A 19,495-nucleotide genomic window follows, 5' to 3' on the forward strand; every position below is an offset into this window, starting at 1 on the left:
TATGGAATATAAATTTTAGTGTGTATATATATATTATTGAAATATTAATAATTTTATTTTTTATTTATTTTGCACATTTTTTTGAAAGAAATTTATCTTATACATTTAAATTATATCTTATGAAAAACGATTAGCACTAATTAAAAAAATTAACCAACATAGTGTTAAATTCGTTGAACAAAACATATTATTAATACAAATACAAAAAATATAAATATAATACAAAAACATTAAATTAAATATAAAATAGATTTATAAAAATTATTTTAATATTGACCTGCGCATGGTGCAGGTATAATCCTAGTATACATTTATTAATACCAACCCTTAAACAAAGATTTCATGTAATAATTATTGAGGAATATAGGAAGCTAGAGTGTCGACTGAATTACATGAACAATGATAAAACATTTACATGAAAGCATTTAATTCTGACTGGTGGCTTGTTGCATGATATATTCAATTAGTAGCGTAATGTTAAGATAAGATGACCCTCCTGCTTCAACTGCTACCCTCGCCATTTTCGCAAGCTTTTTTGCCCTTTTCCTTCTATCTTCTCCTTCATCTCCTCCATCCATTAAACTCTCCATTGCTTTCATAATATCTCCCTTCTTCACCATTGCCCCAAATTTTTCTTCCTCTCCCATTTGCACTGCAACTTCAACCCCTATACTTACGCCAACTTTCAGTATTTGTATAAGTAGCTTCTGGTTCATGAATTGTTCGGAGAATAAAGGCCAGGTTATCATTGGCACGCCGGCGCAGATCCCTTCGAGTGTCGAGTTCCACCCACAGTGTGTCAAGAATCCTCCGATCGATGGGTGGGATAAGATCAAAACTTGTGGCGCCCAGCCCCGTATCAAGAGTCCTCGTCCTTTGATTCGATCCTCGAATCCATCTTCTTTTAGCCATTTCTCCATTTCTTCCTTCTTATACCCTCCTCTAATAACCCAAATGAATGGCCTTCTTGATGCTTCCAAGGATAAACCGAGTTCAATCAACTGTGTTGGTATTAGTCGATTGAGGCTCCCGAAACAAACATAGATTACAGAGCTTGGTGGCCATGAATCAAGCCATTTCAAGCATCGGTCTTCATCGGTTATTGAAGCCTCGTTTCCTCTTCGAGCTTTGTCAAAATCGTTTTTGTTGCTTAGTGACACGGGACCAATGCACCACACGTTTTGTTTCTTAACCTTTCCAAGTGATTCACAATATTCAGTTTCCAACTCTTGAAAACTGTTTATAATCACCCCATCTGCTCCCCCTTCGGCCTCCATTGCCTTTTCAGCATGTTCTTTCATGGTAGGTAGAAATCCAGGTACCTGTGCTGGTGTGAGTTCGATTCTATCAGGCAGTCCAGGCACCGGAAAGGTCTCCCCTTGGGAGACACATTCATGGACCCTAGATGTGATTATATTATGGTAACACAAAAGAGAGAAGCAATTCTTTCCATCAAACCAGAACTTGGGAATCTGATACTTGGAAGCCAATGTAACTATCCATGTGAAATTCCTGTCATATATGATGCAGCTTGGCCGGGGTTTTAGCTCCTCCAACATCCTCTCCACGGGTTGTTGCAGCAAGCTCAATGCGGCGAAGAAGCGGCTCATAAGCTCCATCGACGGAAGATTATCTATTGTTTCGCACCCCTCCGGTAAACCAACCTCTGCAGCAGGAAACCCGAGCTGTTCGACACGAATAGCTAGACCAGACTTGATGGCGCCATTGATTGAACTGCTGAAGCGGGCAGCGTTCTTAGGTGTGGTGATTACGGTAACGATCACACCACGCTCTGCCAATAACCTGGCTATATCTACCATGGGAATAAGGTGTCCCTGGCACATAAATGGTATCAACACAAAATGAGGTTGAGAAAATGAGTTTAAGGCCATCGAAATTCTCAGTGTTTTAAGCTATGACGAACCAATAACAATGAATGGAAAATCTCAAACGAATTGGAATATGGTGTTTTTGTTTCTTTCTTTTACGGTTATTTTCATTAGCTTGATAAAGTGGGTTATTTATACATGCTGTAGTGGGTCTAGTATTATGTAAGGATATACATGGGCATGTAGTAGATGAACTGATGTTGGAAATCATGACTCATGTCATCTTGGTCAATTTTGGTTTTGGTTGGTACCTTTGAAGGACAGAGAGGGAAATGCTTAATATTCAATTTCCGCCTGATTTAACACTGCTTTATGTTGTGACAACATCCATATGTAATTAGACAGGCAAGAGGTATCTTGTAAATAAAGAAATATAACAATATTATATAGTAGTTGTTTTAGTTTGACCATGTCTAAGAAATTGAGGGTCTTCTTAGTAATCTGTTTTGGTTTGACATGTTTTATGTTTTGGTTCTTGAGCTCTGTAATTTGCTTAAAATTCTTTATTAATAAAAATTTATTCTGACTTGGCAAAAAAAATTATAAACTATACTGCAAATTATCCTCACAAAAATTTTACTACTTTTAGTCACCCAACGTGACATTACGACTAGACCCAACAAAGAGATTGGGTATTCAACCTTGAATTATGACTGAGTGTCTACATTGCGGATCCTTGAGGTCCAAGACAGAAAAAACTTTGGAAATATGGCAACATTCCAATGCCATTGGTGTCGACACTAAAGACAAATTCAAGCCATAAATCTTTGACCTTTTATAAGATTTATGACTGTTTTCAATGCAGCAAATAGCCAGTTGCTTTTCTCCCACTGATCTGTTCAATATCTTCGATTCATCTCTTGACATTAATATAAGATGCTCCATTGTTTTCAATTGCCAACACCCCATGCTCCATTTCTCTTTTCTCCTTCTCCTCCATCCATTTTCTTACCCATAGCCTCCATAATTTGTTCAACTCATCTGATTTATATCCTTGTCTTATGACCCATATGAATGGTCTCTTTGATGATTCTAACCCGATGGCCAATTCAATAAGTTGTATAGGTTCAACACAACTTAGTGTTCCATGGCAAGCATACACGCCTGAATTTTCAGGCAATAAATCGAGCCACTCTGAGCATTGGGTAACATCAACTGAAGCTACGTTATTTCCTCTCTTACGCATATCTGATTTCCCTTTATTATAATTTGACGATGGACGGATACACCGAATCTTGTCTCTTTTCGCTTTCTTATATTCTTTTAACATATTTTGGTTTCATTTCTTCAAAAGAATTTTCTTTTGTTCTTCATTGAGATAATGAAGTTAAAATGTGAGATAAATCCCGAGTATGTAAGAATTCGAGTCCAAGATCGATTTAGTTCAAGTCTGAGATAAATGAAATTCAAAGTTTGGAAAAACTCGAATTTATAACTGAATAGTCATAATAGACATTAATAATTAATATAATTTATGATATTTTTTAAAATGAAAAAATAATTATTTATTTTATGAAAATTGTGCTCACAAGCCTTACATATTTATATTAAAATTTCATTAATAGTAAAATTAATTAATAATAATTTTTATGTTAAATTATACAGTAAAATAAATTTTTAAAAAGAATATAAAATATTTTTAATATTATAATTATATATTAATAGTAAATATATAAAATTAATCGTTATTAAAATCCAGTAATTTTAAATTTAATGATAATATAAAATTAATATTAATTTAATAATATGATCATTAGTCTTACTTGTCACAAATGATTCAACATAATTTATTATGCAATACTAATAACATTACTAATAAATTTAATTTTAATAATATGAGAAATTAGGTTTTACTTTTAGTTTTTTTATTGATTAGTTTTTAATATTTTATTAATATTAAATTTTATCAACATTATTATCTTTATATTAATTTTTGTTTGGGATGGGTTTATTTTTATTTAGGTTGGGTTGTGAATAAAATTTAAATTAGATTTAATTTTGGGTTTGAGTTTAAATATATATTATATGTAACCTACGTAAATTTGGTTCATTTGGTTTAAATAGTTTTGAATCAAAATCGAAATCAAACCAAACCGATAACATTAAATCAATTGATTACTTCACTCAACCTTAATGCGTGTATATAATATATTATATTATATGATATGATATAACAATATATAATATAGTAGAAGGGTTAACTTTTAAATATACGAAGAGTATAGGGACTTAGAACATATTTCAATCAATATAATAATAAACAACAATAATTAATAATTAATAATAATACTACTAGTTTAGTATATGATATAGAATTACATATTGTAATAATATATTTTAAAAGTACATTCTAGAATGAGCAAATACATCCATTTAAATACAAGTACATGTAAGTAATTAGCAAGTATATTCTAGAATGTTACAAATTATAATATCCAACACTTCCCCTTAATTTGAACTTTTCTTAATTGCCAAGTTTTATATGCATTTTTCGAAAACCTTCAACCTTGAGAGGTTTTGTAAAAATATTCATTGTCTTAAAGAAGACTTGTCGATGCAGCTATACCATGCATGGGATGCTTGTTTTAACTCATATAATGTATTTTTCAACCTTAGGCATTTATCTTCTTGCCTTTGGGCTTTGTATCCAATGCGTTGGTCAATGTAAGCTTCTTCTTTCAAGAAACCGTTAACAAACGAATTATTTCAAGTCGGACAACCTATGCAAAGACTTTATCATAATCGATCCCATGCATTTACTTGTAGACTTTCAACGGCAAGATTTGCTTTGTATCTCACCACTTCTCCACTTGCATTCATTCTTTCTCATAATTCAATCTTCTTTCCCATTTTCATATTTTCTTGTAAAGAAAATTTTGGAGTATGGTGTAAAAAAAGAAAAGAAAGCTCATCATAACATTGAAACAAATAACGACATAAGAGATTTAAAAATTAAAAGAGATAATTAAATAGAAGAGAATTTTGGAAAAAGAAAGTGCTTCAGGATTTCAGAGTATATATAAGAAATAATTATTCTTATTAAAAAAAATAATTTTTTGTTCCCATAATTATTGAGATAATTTATTTAAAAAAATATAAATGTAATAAGTAAAATAAAATAATACTACGTGTTAAAAATTAGACGTCCACATTAACTGCAGTCTTAAATATTAGAATATATATGATATATAATTAAATAAGAATCAAATTGGCCTTACCTTAATTGCGTGTTTGATGTTTGAATGATGATGTAAGAGTTTAGACCCATCCCGTTGTCTAATTTGCTTTCAAGTTGGTCTCGCTTGCTTTTCGTGATAGAATTCATTATTGCTAAATTCACATGAAATTATTAATTAAGATTTAATGTCAAAACCACATATCATGATGAACTCATATATGTGGCATCCAAGGCTAAAAGGATAGGTAAAAAATTAGATTTCATATGAATAAAAATCTAAATACATTATACAAATATGATATTTTTGATATATCAAAATTGTTAACTTTTGGACTGCGGGATTGATTGATTTATTTGATAAGTTTTTTCAATACTTTTATATTCATTTTATTATTTATGTTTGATGATGTTCTTAATAATAACAATTCTTTGTTAATTTTAACTAAATAGTGGTTTTTTATTAAATTAAATAGTATTTGGACTCTTTTAATCCTTAGCTTTGTGTTATGGATATTATAAAAATGTTATAATTAATATCTATTTAGCTAATCAACGATGATGAATTCTATGGAACGCGAGAGTAGTGACGAAGGAGAACCTGCAAAGTGTTTGACAAAGAAGGTTTGTATCAGGGAGACAGAGGGAGATACGGATGTGGCAATGGATTCAGCTTTGATTACAGAGAAACCTTTGTTATGGAAGGATCGATTAATGAGGACTGGCCTTCAGGCCAAAGGACAAGCAACAACCACGAATGATATTTCTAATGAAGGGGAATTCGAGTTATCAGAAACAGATGTCATGCGTTCTTCAGTTAATGGCATCCCATCGATCAGTTTTTCTGAATGGGTGAACCAGATCCTAATTAATAACATGCCTCATATAATGTTAATCAAGCTTCTGGGAAGAAGCACTGGGTATTCTGCGCTTTATAATAAAGTTTGTTCCCTGTGACACTGTTTCAACCATTTTGCTTATTGGACGTTGAAAATGATTACTTCCTGGCAAAATTCCGGAGCCCGGAGGACTTTGAAAATGTCATATGTCAAGGACCTTGGATTATTTATGGGCAGTACCTAACCGTCCAACCATGGTCCATGGATTTCAACATAACACAACCTTACTCACGTATGGTCATGGAGTGGATTCGGTTTCTTGGATTGCCAGGGCACATGTACAACGGAGAATCCTGCGTGAAATAGGAAAATTGGTAGGGAAAGTGGCAAAATTATATTTCAATATGGGTAATGGGGTTAAAGGAAGGTTCGCAAGGATGACGGTATACATCAATCTGGAGAAAGCTTTAATCTCCCAAGTTTTGGTCAAATGAGCACTGTAAAGAGTTAAATATGAGTACCTACCCGCCATTTATTTTTCGTGTGGCCATAATGGCCACATAAAGGCAATTTACCTTAAAAGAGCGAATGAACCAAAAGAATCTAAGGAAAGTGTCACTCATGGAGAAAGAGAACAAACAAAAAGCATTGCTTCAAACATGGATGACACACCAAAGAACTTGAATGGCTATGGCCCTTGGATGTTAGTGGAAATGAGAGGCAGATGACCGCTGAGGATGATTAAGAAAAGTGGAGACCAAGACTCAAGACCAACAAACAATTTACGGTTTCATGCTTTGGAAACCTTAGTTGAGGTAGAGGGTATCCAGGAACAAGGGACTGGACTAGGGAATGAAACGAGCCAAAGGAAAAGAGGCCCAGAGGTTTCACTCATAATGAAGGAGGTAGGACCATCACATATGGGTCTGGGCCAATAAGGGAAAGTAGGCCTATTGAAGGAAGTGGATTAGGGGACAAAAAGGAGCGGAACCTGTTGAATTGGATATAGGGGAAGAAATGAGTGCATTCAACCTAAGCTTGGGGCAACGTCGACTGAATGAAAAGAGTCCCTTAATTATGGAATTGGGCTAGCACAAGCCCGTAGAGGGGAAAGGCCTCGTAGAAGGAAACAAATAGAGGATTAGTTGAGGTGGGCTGGAGAGGGCTAGTTTGGTCAAAGAAGGCCCATACATGTTAGCAATTAGGCTTAGAGGGAAAGGGGATACCAACTTGGTACATGGCAGCGATACCTCGAAGGATGTAAGAATCCTTCTCGGTCTGATAGATTCTAGTGTGGGGGACCAAATAATATCTAACATAGAGGAGCATGTATAGAGTACGATGTCTGTTGGGAAGTAGGGAGAAGAGGTGACGAAAGAAGAATGTCTTGCGGAGGTTGCCACGGAAGCTAACTTTCACTCTAGTTAACGATTGAGACTCTATGGACTGCAGGAGGTGATGGTGTCTACAACGAAAGGCGTATTGGATTTGAGTCGGCATTCAGCGGTGGCGTTTAAGGAAAACATTTGGCTCAGTTCTTCAACAGGTTCACCTGCAAGCAGACTTGGGGTCGTAGGTCATTGAGCAACACAAGTAATTTCGCGCTTTAGAGGGGGTAAGTATAATGGGAATAAGAAGAGCACAAAATTGAATAAAATTATTAAGGACAAGGGCAGTCCTTTAAAACCTTTTCCCCAGAAGTTCCTTTGGCTGAGTCATTAAGTAACATTGTGGAACTGTTACAAAGTCAGTTCTAAAAAGGTTTGGTGATTGAGGTATCTAAGGAGGTGGGTGTGAGCCCAAATGTTCAAGAAGGTGACCGACAGTAGGAGTAAAAGCATCTTACAGTATCAATTTTTAATAACGAATGCCAATTTATCTGTATTCACTTAGAACTGTCAGGGGTGTGCAAGTGCGAAGTTTTTGTGTGTTTTTAGAGAGAATATTATAGAATACAAGCTCGATGTCGTTAGTATATTAGAAACAAAAGTTGGTGGTGGTGGAGCAGATAGGAGAATTGCAAAGCTAGGGTTCCAGAACTCGCACCGAGTTGAAGCAAGGGGATTTTCAGGTGTAATTTGGATTGGTTGGAAGGATACGGTCTGACTTGAAATTGTTCAAAACCACCCTTAGTTTATTTGCACAAGGGTATTTATAGGGAGTCCTGTACAGGTTGTTATGATTGTTTTCGTCTATGGAATTCTGAATAAAACTAGAAGGAGAATGCTTTGGGAAGCATTAAAAGAAACCATCCTTAATACTTCTATTCCCTAGATGATAGTAGAGGACTTTAATGCTATCCTTTCTGAGAGTAAAAAAAAGAGGCGGTAATGTTGCGAGATGTTGCCCTTATTTTAGAGAATTTGTTGAGTCCAATGGACTACAAGACTTGGGGTTTAGAGGGCCTTCGTTGACCTGGTAGAGAGGCGGGACCTTTGAAAGACTGGATCGAGCTTTAGGGAATTTAGCTTGGATTCAAACTTTTTCAAGGTACCTAGTAACACATCTAGTATGAATCAAGTCAGACCATCGACCTCTTTTTATTAACCTTTGTCCAGACCTTAACTTACTAAAAGGACGTCTTTTCCGCTTTCTGGCCGAATGGACCCAACATCAGAGCTTTTCAGATATCGTAAAAGATTTGTGAAACTATTGTGGAGACATGTTTGACACTTTAGTTAAACTCACTGTGGGCCTCAAAAAGTGGAATAGGAATGTGTATGGGCATATTAGAGTTTGCAAAAGGAAACTAGTACAGTCCTTGAGTCACATTCAGAAGGAAATAGAAAGGCCAGAATCAAACACGTTTTTAAAAAAGGAGATGGATATGAGAGAGGAACTCGAAGAGGTGTTGAATCACGGAGAGTTACTTTGGAAGCAAAAATCAAGGTGTGATTGGCTTAAATTAAGAGATAGGAACACAGTTTTTTCACAGGCGTACAATGTATAGAAGGAAAGTTAATCGCATTAATGCCCTACGTAATAGGAATGGTGAGTGGTTGTATGATCTAGATGAAATTCAATCTGAAGTAGTGAGCTATTTTTAAAAATTGTACAGCCAAGTGAGATGGGAGAGCTACCTCCTAGCCACTTTCCTCAATTGGAGTAAAGTGACATTGAATTTCTAGGAAAAGAAGTCTCAAATGGCGAAATTAACATGACACTTTTCGATATGGCGCTTTTCGATGTGGCGCCATTAAAAGCATTTTGAAGTGATGGCTATCATATGATCTTCTTTCAGAATTAGTGGGATAGTATTGGGGATACAATTTGCAAATGGGTTAAAGAAGTTTTTAAAGGTAGGCCTATTAATCAAGATTTAAATAACACATTCATTGTTCTTATTCCAAAAATTGCCCAACTTGAGGAGATTCGCAATTCTGACCCATTAGTCTTAGTTCAGTACTCTATAAACTGGTTATGAAAGTTATAGCTAATAGATTCAAGGTAGTATTCCCCAAGATAATTACACAAGAGTAGGTTGGGTTTATTGCGGGCTAAAATATCTCTGGTAATATCATCATTGCTCAAGAGGTGATTGTCGCATGTGAATATGATATGCGAATTGTGCAAGTATACATGTCGAATCAAGTAATAAAGTAATAAGTGAGATTGTCTCCACAGATATCAGATTAAGTATAGACATGGTCAAGTTATGATAATGATTAATGTTATGGTAAAGTTGAGTTTTGTACGCAATGATAAATTAAAATAATAAAGATGAGTGTGAAATATATACTAACTAATATTGGAAAATGCTAAGGCAAAGCAAGAGTAAAAATGCAATGGCAATTACAAGAATATTTATGTGAATAAAACATGAGTGAATAAATAAATAACTAAGACTGCTATAGCAAAGATGCTGCGGCAATAGTTTGAAGGTCTACGATGTTGATTTGGAAGGTTGAGATTACTAAGAGTCTGCCCTTATTTTCAGTAATGACTCAGCATAATTGTACTCAATCTACTGCTTAGAAGAGACCTAAAGTGACCTGCTTTATTAGAGAGCTAGATCTTAAGTTACCTGGCCAGTGTCATAGGCCTTAGCATGGTACCCTACACTGTTTTGTCTTAATTTTATACAAACGCTTCTCTATGTCTAGAGTCTGCTGCAAGTATTCGATTGAATACTCACTTGCGTAATTCAATTTAGGTCTAACCAATCTAACCATTTTAGAATTAGATTCAATTTAGAGGTATTCTGCACACTCATCTATGTCTAGGGAATTTATGCATACAGTTGGGAAATAAAAATAATTGAATGAAATAGTAGTTTAAATTAAATACGTGCTTCAATCATTAAAGAGACTAAAAGTTTTCATCATGTAATCCCAACCCTATGAGATTTAGCTCATAGGTTGACGATTAAAATTTAAGTTCAAAATAATATTCAATATCATTTCAATCAATTCAATTCAAGGGAGAGCATATTAAGAAATAATGGAATAACTTAGGAAGATGATTGTTGCCAAACCAATCCGCAATCCAGCAGCATGGTTTCCTGTGGTAGCTGAGAGGGACTGATTGCCTTCGGTCTCCTCTTTCTATCTCTACTCAGCCGCTACCCTCTATTTTTGCCCCTGGATCTCTACACCTATAGCTTCATCCTTTGGCTTTTTCTAACCATTTCATCCTAGGGTAACTCAAACAGCCTACGATATTTTTTCCTTTTTTTAGACAGATTTTTCTGGTAAAGGTAGAGTTGGGTTGAGATTGGTATGCGTTGAATGTTAGCTCGGTCATTTTCCTGGATTGCAACGGCATACAAGATGGAAAACTGTCCAACATTTTGCCTCAACAAACCTTCACTCCTTTATTTCTTTCTCTACAGCCTGTACCTGTCAAACCACCAAACACAACCCTTCCACACACAATTAAAAGTATCTAACATGTAAACACCGTCCAAGATCCTAATACAAATGGTAAGTACTAATAAAATTTCTTAAAATGCCACTAAATGTACCCAAGTACAAGCAATTAGCTAGGTTTAAAGGCATGAAATATAACTCTTTTTGAGAGTTATCAGTGATTCATTCCATGTAAGGGAAAAACAAGAAATGGATGGCTGTTAAAATTAATTTAGAAAAAGCATATGATAAAGTTAATGGGATTTCATAAATAGTTCTATCCAAGTAGTAGGTATACTAGAATTTTTACGAAAGGTGATCATGTCTGCCATTTCAAAGTCCATTATGCAAGTGTTATGGAATAGAGTATCCACAACAAAATTTAAACTTGCAAGAGAAGTGTGTTAAGGATCTCCTCTATCACTCTACTTATTTGTATTATGTATGGAATGGCTAGGACACAATATCATAGTGGCTGAAATATCAGACGAATGGAACCCTATTAAGCTAACTAGAATAGGGCCAACTTTATCACATTTATTTTTTACAAATGATTTGATGATCTTTTCAAAAGCAGACATAAAATATAGCTTGTTACTAAAGGACATTCTGGACTATTTCTGCAACATTTTAGGAAACCATATAAATGCACGAAAAACTAATATGTTCTTCTCCAGAGGGGTGGATGACACTTTAAGCAATCAATTAAACGAGTTACTAGGCTTTTAACAGGTTCAAGAGTTGGGATCATACCTAGGAGTTCCGCTTCTACATAAAAGACTTACCAACTCTACCTTGGGGGTTTGTGATCAAGAAGGTCAGAGCTAAATTATGTAATTGGGATACAAAGTAATTATCTATGGCAGGCTAATTTACCTTAGCTCAATTAGTCATTTTCTTTATTCCAAACTATTTTATGCAGTCCATGCGAATCCCGAAAGGGGTTTGTGAGGAGATTGAGCGTTTGGCAAGACAATTCATATGGGGTCTAATTCGGAAAGAAAAAAAATAGTGTTGGTCGATTGGAATTCTATATGTCAACCTCAAGCATGTGGCGGCTTGGGCCTTCGACATTTAGAAGACCATAATGCTTCATTCATACTAAAATTAGCATTTAATCTCGTTTTTAAAGAAGAGGCTCTATGGATCAGTGTTTTGCGCTCAAAATATGGACTGAGAGAGAGGATCCCGATAGCATTGTGCGAGGGAATTTTTAGCCATTTGGAGAAGGATTGCAAATGTATGGCCTTTACTGAAAGAGAATCTATGTTTGTCAATTGGAATAGGAACCTCGACCCGCTATAGGGAGGATTCTTGGATCCCCAAAGTAGGGTTGTTAAAAGCATACATATCTCCCATAGACAGACCAATCACAGATTGCTCTATGAAAGATATGGTAACAGAAGGTGAAACATGGAATCTAGAGGCTTTTAGTGAATGTCTGTTGGAAGAAGTTGTTAAAAAGATTGCAAACATTCCTCCTCTGTATCCACTAGCTGGCCCAGCTAAAATCTTTTGGGTACATACAATGAATGGGGGCTTTTTAGTTAAGAGTGCATATCAAATGTTAAAAGAAGGCATGTGGGATGCGCAAAGTACTAGGTGGAGAGCCTTTTGGAAGTACCAAGGACCGCATCGAGTTCGCTTCTTCTTATGACTCGTTTGTAAAAAATGATTCCTTAGTAATCTGAAACGTGTACGTAGGGGTATTGGACAAAATTTGTTATGCCCAGTCTACCACCATGAGACAGAAGATATTTTACATGTCCTCAAGGATTTCTCGGTTTCTAAAGATGTTTGGAAGTACTTTGTGCAGGAAGACTACTGACCCCAATTTTTTTCAAGAAACCTCTCAGATTAGGTTAGGATAAATTTGGAGAATTCAGGGTAGATAGTAAGGAATGAGGTTCTTTAGCCTACTCTTTTTGGTATGTTAGCATGTCGCTTATGGAAAACAAAAACCTTTTTTATTTTCCAAGGTCTATCTTGGAGCTTTTTAGAAACTATTAATATATCCGTATGTTGAGCGAAACAATACAACACATCATATGGTTGAGATCAAAATACAGAATATAATTTTGTTTATGGATGTTCCTTAGAAAATTGTTGGAATGGTAGGGTAGTTACATGATAGCGTTGGGAAATTAGTTTAGTTAGGTTTTCTATAACACCCTAAATCCAGCCTAGACATTATGGCTAAATCTGGGAATGTTTCGAAGAAGGGTTTTGAAATCAATATTATGTTAAAATTTCATGTGTTAATTGTTATTAAGAGAGTCCATGTTTTAAGAATAACATATTATTAAACTCTTTTATAAAACCATCATTTGTTTGTCTTTTTAAGTAAAATGTAACTTTTGCAGCGAAAGTTTGGAAGTCATTGTATTTGAAATCCAAACTTGTATTTTCAAAAACATTTTTTTGTATAAAACCGTTGTTTGCCAAACATTGCAGTTTAAAAATCAAAACACATCCAAAACTAAAATTATAAACAAACAATCTAGAGAGTCCCAAAATTATAAAACTCTCAAGAAAATTCTGATAATTAAATAATTTACTAGTTAAAAATAGTTTCTGCACTAGTGGTCACCGCTGAGCCTCCGTCGCACCGACCCATCTATGTCTGAGGATTACCTGAATAGAACAGACAAACTGATATGAGTTTTCAAAAACTCAGTGTGTAACTTAACAGAGACATGCATGCACATAAACTTAAATTTCTCATGTAGCAGATCAGATATGGACATAGGTCCTTAACAGAATCAAGTAATATCATAATCAGATTATCAAAACATACAGATATGCAAAATCCTAGCCCCATCCTTTACACACCATCTCCAACCATCCCAACACACCATGTGGGGTATAAAACACCCACCCATCCCCACACACCACATAGTGTCTTTACGACGCTTATCAGAATAGTTTGTAGTCAAGCTGTTAGTATATCAACGAAATGTCACCTCACAGAACACTTCCTCCACATATACAAATCCCAACCCATACACAAATACAAATAACAGATAACAAATATAACAGAATTAACATGTCTCACATGTTCATATACAAATAACATACATGTTATTAAGAATCGATCAAATTATACATATCATTTTTTAAATACTCAAATAAGTCTATCAGAATAGCAGATATCATACATTAGGGTTTGTTTTGCCTTTACTGACCCTACGGAAGGCCCACAGTCGATTGAAACGACGTGTGTGACCCTAGGGAAAATTCTAAAATTTTGGGCCCACATGCTCGTGTGGGCCTACACGCCTAAATTGGCTTTGCTTGTATGGCCCACACATCCAAATTGGCCTAGCCCGTGTGACCCAAGAGGCCACACGCTCGCCTGTCGCACGGTCGGCCACACGCGCGTGTGGCGTTGACAGGCCACTTTTTTGGCTTTCGCCAAACCTCTTTTTCTCGTGTTTTCGTTACACACCTGGTTTGTTTTGATGCTATAGCAATCTCGAGACCTCTAAAACCCTAAAAATAGCATACCAACACCGAATTAGTAATTTAATTTACGAATTTATCCATAATAATCCGACAATGCACCTAACTTACCACCAACTAAATCTTCTATTAACATCGTTTAGGTAGTTGGAGTGAAACTCACTGCTTCACAACCTTCTCTTACACAACAATGGTTAACTACACCATTATGCTTTTATAAAAAGATTAAATCCAAACGACCATATAAAAATCGAAACCTACAGACGAGTGAAACCCCACTTACCAAAATAGCACGGAAAACACCGAAATTTTTGAAATGCAACGATACAAACAACAGATTATGGACATGATTGCAGGGAAAACGAAATGGAAAGGAGAAAAAAGAAATGTTGTAGAGAAGGGAAGGAACTAACGTCAAAAACAAAATTGAAAAGAGAGAGAAAAATAAAAATAAAAAATAAAATGTTAAGAAAATCCTAACCCCTACTAACTCACACCTTAATCCTCATCCAACCTCAGAGTTTTAGTTCCACCAAACCACAACCGAATAAAAAATGGCAACCTAACTTCTCACCCCTTGAACCAATAAACTCATTCTGATATGATTTGACTAGAAATAAAATATAAGCCAAACCGCCAAGGATAAAGCTAGAATAAAAAATAGTAAAAAATTCCAAAAATTGGACTAGAACCTAAGATCTTCAATACACAATCAAAACATTTAACCACTAAAGCAAACACGCATTTATAATTAGGTTCACAGAATCAAAATTAAACTAACCAGGGCGTTACATTTTTTTTCACCAAAAGAAATATATCTATTTAGCCAAATGAGTCTTAGCTCGGTTGGTATTGATATTATTATCAATATAGGAAGACATGAGTTCAAATACATTGAAGCACTTTTATCCTCCTATTTAAAGGTTCGGATCAGATTTAAATATTTAATTTGTACAATTGTATAAAAAACATATCTATTTAAACATATTTAGATGTAGAAATTTTCAAACATTTATATTTTAATGAGAAAGAAACAAAAAAAAAGTCATGTTCAAACATGTACGAAACAAAAAAAAAAACAAACAAACAAAATGTCATGTTCAAACATGTACGAAACAAAAAAAAAACCAAACAAACAAAATGTCATGTTCAAACATGTACGAAACCAATTAATATTTCTAATTGTCCTCTGTTTCTCTGTTGCCTTTCATTTTAATTAAAAATATGTAAAATTATATAATACTTTCTAAATAATTAAAAGAAGCTCATTGTAATTCATGGGTTAATGTAATAGTTACATATTTGCTTGGATTGTTTCTTGGCAATTATTACCCTTTCAAATAAATAAAAACAAATAATATTTTAATTAATTAGTTCATTATCATTGATTTTCTATGTTTATAGCAATTGTCACCTTTGTTACCCCTAACAACTCATATATAAAGTGTAATTACACTAGCCATAGTGTAACACAAAATTCTCGTTCTTGATAAGAATTTAGTCATTTATTGTTTACAGGGTTTAATTATCTTTTGCGTACAACATGCAGCTTGACGTCCAAGTGATTTCCGAAGAGATTGTGAAGCCATCATCTCCGACCGATGACCGACTTCGTCGATACCAACTGTCATTCTTGGATCAACAAACTCCCTTACTCTATAATGCTATGGTCTATTTCTACCAGAAAATATGCAATACCGAAGCAAACAAAATCACCATTTTCGATCGATTGAAGCACTCCATTTCCAATGCCCTCACCTGTTTTTATCCACTGGCTGGTCGGATAATGGAGGACCAGCTGTTTGTTGATTGCAATGATGAGGGGATACCCTTTTTGGAAGCTCGAGTGAAGTGCCAACTTTTGGATGTTTTAAACAATCCAACTCCGAAAGAACTCAACAAGTTGCTTCCTTTTGAATTCCATGTTAGTGGTACTGATGCCGAACATGTTCTTCTTGGAATCCAATTCAATGTTTTCGATTGTGGGGGGATAGGGATTGGTGTTTGTATTTCCCACAAAATCGGAGATGCCCTTTCGTTTTTCTCGTTTGTGAATATATGGGCATCCATTGCTCGTGGAGAGACGAACTTGATTGTTCCTGAATTCAGATCAGCCTCACTTTTCCCACCACGGGCCATACCAGAAGCTCCTCAATTAAAAAAAGAACAAATTGTAACGAAGAGATTCGTGTTTGGTGCCACCAAAGTGGAGGAAATCAGAAGAAACTACGGTGAGAATACTAGCCAAAAACGCCCAAGTCGAGTTGAGGCCTTATCAGCTTTCATATGGGACCGTTTTGTTACTGCCTTTGGTCTTAGATCAAGACCCGATACGCTTTGCACAATTATTCACGCAGTAAATTTACGTGCAAGAATTGATCCCCCATTGCCGGGATCTTCATTTGGAAACCTTTATAGCCTAGCAGTGACTATCCCGTCCATGGACAATAACATCGTTACCCAAATAAGAGACTCTTTTAAAGCACTAAACAGCGAGTACGTGAAGAAACTCCAAGATGGAAATGATCACCTGAAATATTTTAGAGAGAGAACAAATTATGCCAAAGGCGAGATACTTACCTTTGGTTTCACAAGTTTATGCAGGCTTCCTATGTACGAAGCTGATTTTGGTTGGGGGAAACCCATATGGGCTAGCTCAGTAGATCGACAAATCAAGAACGTAACTACTTTCATGGACACCATAAATGGTGATGGCATAGAGGCTTGGATTGCCCTAAATGAAGAAGAAATGGCGAAATTTGATTGTGATGAGGAATTACTTGCATATGTTAATAACCCAAAAAGCTTGCAACGATGAGTAAGTACTTTCCTGTATTGTTAGTGTCAAAGCTTTAAATTGTGTAGTGTTGTTTTCCGAGTATATATCTATATTTGTCATCTATGTATTTTTGTTTTTCTTTTTCTCGCACCATTGCTATCCGTTTAATAAGGAATTCCATTTTTATCCATCCTTTATTTACTTTCTTTTTGTTAATCTTTCCTATGGGCTTCTTTTAAAGATTATACAGTTCATCATGGTTGATTAAGTTTTTATTTAGAATTTTCAAGTTATGTAATAAAGGCTAAAATGATCTCTTAATTATATCATGATTCTTAGATTGATTTTTTTTTTAAAATTTGCCATAACCTTTAAAATTTTATTTCATCAGCTTTAAAATTTGTGGTCAGCATCTACTTCCTTAATGGGTCTATAGAATGCGGAGGATTAATTATTGAGCTCGCTCTGATAGATACCTTAAAAAATAAAAATAAAATTATTTCATCATGTGTTTTGATCCTAAAATGTAAGGTCATTAAAATTTTGTTTTATCACATGTTTTGATTTCAAAATGTAACATCATTAAAAAAAAACTTACGTGACACTTTATACAAATGAAATTGCAATCCGTTGCAAAAAGAAAAATTTATTTTTTTTCTTATTCTTCTTCCTCCTTTCTCTCTCTCCCCAATAAACTCTTCTTCTTTAAATTCTCTCTCCCCAAATTTGTTTCTTCTATTTTTTACTCAATATAATTCAATTATTTTCCATTAAAGATAATGGTCAGATGCAAAATAAATTCTTGGAATCATTAGAGAAATGCGAGCATGAAAGAATGATCCATGAAGAAGCTTGGAGTATGTAAGAAATGCCAAGAATTAATAAAGAAAGTGAGTTATTAGCCCAAGAAAGCTCAATAGCAGCTACAAAGGATGCATCAGTCATGGAATTATTGCAAAAATTATATAACCAACAAAATTTGGGTAGCCACTAGAGGTGCTCATGGGCCGGGCGGCCCGGCCCGGCCCGACGGTCCGCCCGAAATATGAGAGGGTTTAGGTAAAAATATAGACCCAAAATATGGGCTTGGGCAAAAAAACGAGGCCCGTTTAGAAAACGGGCCGGGCCAGGCTCGGGCTTATGATTTTTTTTTGGGCCGGGCCTGGGCAAAATTTCAGGCCCATATTTCGGGCCGGGCTGGGCCCGAGCCTAGGACCCGGGCTGAAATTTTTTTATGGGCCCGGCCCAAACCCGGTCTGGCCCGGCCCATGAGCACCTCTAGTAGCCACAAAGTAATACACTTCCACCTCAGCAGCTACAACAACCTGCATCAACAACTGTAGCACTAGTATTACGAAATGAAGTGTGGTTGTAGCACAACTTATGGTTCATCAGAATAACAGATGAGGCAATTGTAGCTGGTAGTAGTTAAGGTTAGGTATTTCTATTATAGTCAATTGTTAGTTAGTTAGAGTAGTTAATCAAGATCAGTTTAATTCAATGTAATTTGCTAGTGATCAGTTGAGAATTGGTTCGGTGTTTTTAGACTAGTTCTTGTTGATACTCTAACTTATCTTGTATAAATATTAGACTCGGTCCCTTTGGAATTATTAGAGTCAGTAATAAAATAAGTAGACTTGTTTCTCTTATTTTCTTTCTATTTTCGTGTTTTTCGTTGGTAGATTTCAACATGGTACTAGAGCTATGATTTTTCTTGGTGTGACAGGTGTGCTTGGTGTAAAAGGTTTACTCTTGCTTTTTTATGGCACCAAAATTTATCTCAAGGAACTAGGGTAGTCGGCATCACTCTTCCAATGACAATGAACAGATGAATTTTCCTCCCTCAGATCCTGAATCAGTCTCTTCTGCAGCTAGGTGAAACCAATTTTCTCTTGTGTAAATTTTAGGTTATGCTTGTAACACCCGACTTGGTTGTTGGTCTGAGCTATAGGATGCCACATTTGTTGCCGGAGAAACTACAATCAATTCAACATTATAATAATCATTCAAACATGAAAATGAACATTTAACACATTTATTTTAAGTTACACAATCAAATTCGAGCCTTAATTGAGCTTACGAAAGCTCTTTTGTTGACCTAAGCATGAAATATGACCAAATTATAAAGTTTCAAAATCCTAGTGTCGACGTCAGGATGCCACTTCCTCCATGCTGTGATGTTGCCAAATATTTTGTCACGTCATGACCTCAGGCCACTCGACATCACATTGTGAGTCACTCTCGGTTGGCGTTACGATGAGGAATGTAATAGCCCAATTTTTAGTGATGTCGAAAATAGTAGTTTGAGGCCACTAAACCTAGAAAATGAGCTCGTAAATTATATTATTTAATATTTACAAGTCAAATGTGGTTTTTAGAAGATTTTTGAAATAGTAATTTGTGTTTTATAAGGATTTATTAGATCAAATAGTTTAGAAAATGAGGTATCGAGACCTCAATTTTATAAACCGAGTCATAAATATTTTATAAATATTTACAGAGTG

General features: G+C 35.2%; 2 protein-coding genes across 2 annotated transcripts; one reads left to right on the plus strand and one right to left on the minus strand.

Moving 5' to 3' along the window:
- Nucleotides 1-235: 235 nt before the first annotated feature.
- On the minus strand, nucleotides 236-1,975 carry LOC107915947 (UDP-glycosyltransferase 73C6). Its single transcript, XM_016845129.2, has one exon. The coding sequence runs from the start codon at nucleotides 1,890-1,892 to the stop codon at nucleotides 426-428; it is 1,467 nt and encodes a 488-aa protein (XP_016700618.2). The 5' UTR covers nucleotides 1,893-1,975; the 3' UTR covers nucleotides 236-425.
- Nucleotides 1,976-15,755: 13,780 nt separating this feature from the next.
- Nucleotides 15,756-17,030, plus strand: LOC107915629 (stemmadenine O-acetyltransferase). Its single transcript, XM_016844766.1, has one exon. It carries the CDS (start codon nucleotides 15,756-15,758, stop codon nucleotides 17,028-17,030), a length of 1,275 nt encoding a protein of 424 aa, XP_016700255.1.
- Nucleotides 17,031-19,495: the final 2,465 nt, after the last annotated feature.

This window comes from Gossypium hirsutum, chromosome D10 (genome assembly GCF_007990345.1).
Source record: "Gossypium hirsutum isolate 1008001.06 chromosome D10, Gossypium_hirsutum_v2.1, whole genome shotgun sequence".
NCBI classification, from domain to species: Eukaryota; Viridiplantae; Streptophyta; class Magnoliopsida; order Malvales; family Malvaceae; genus Gossypium; species Gossypium hirsutum.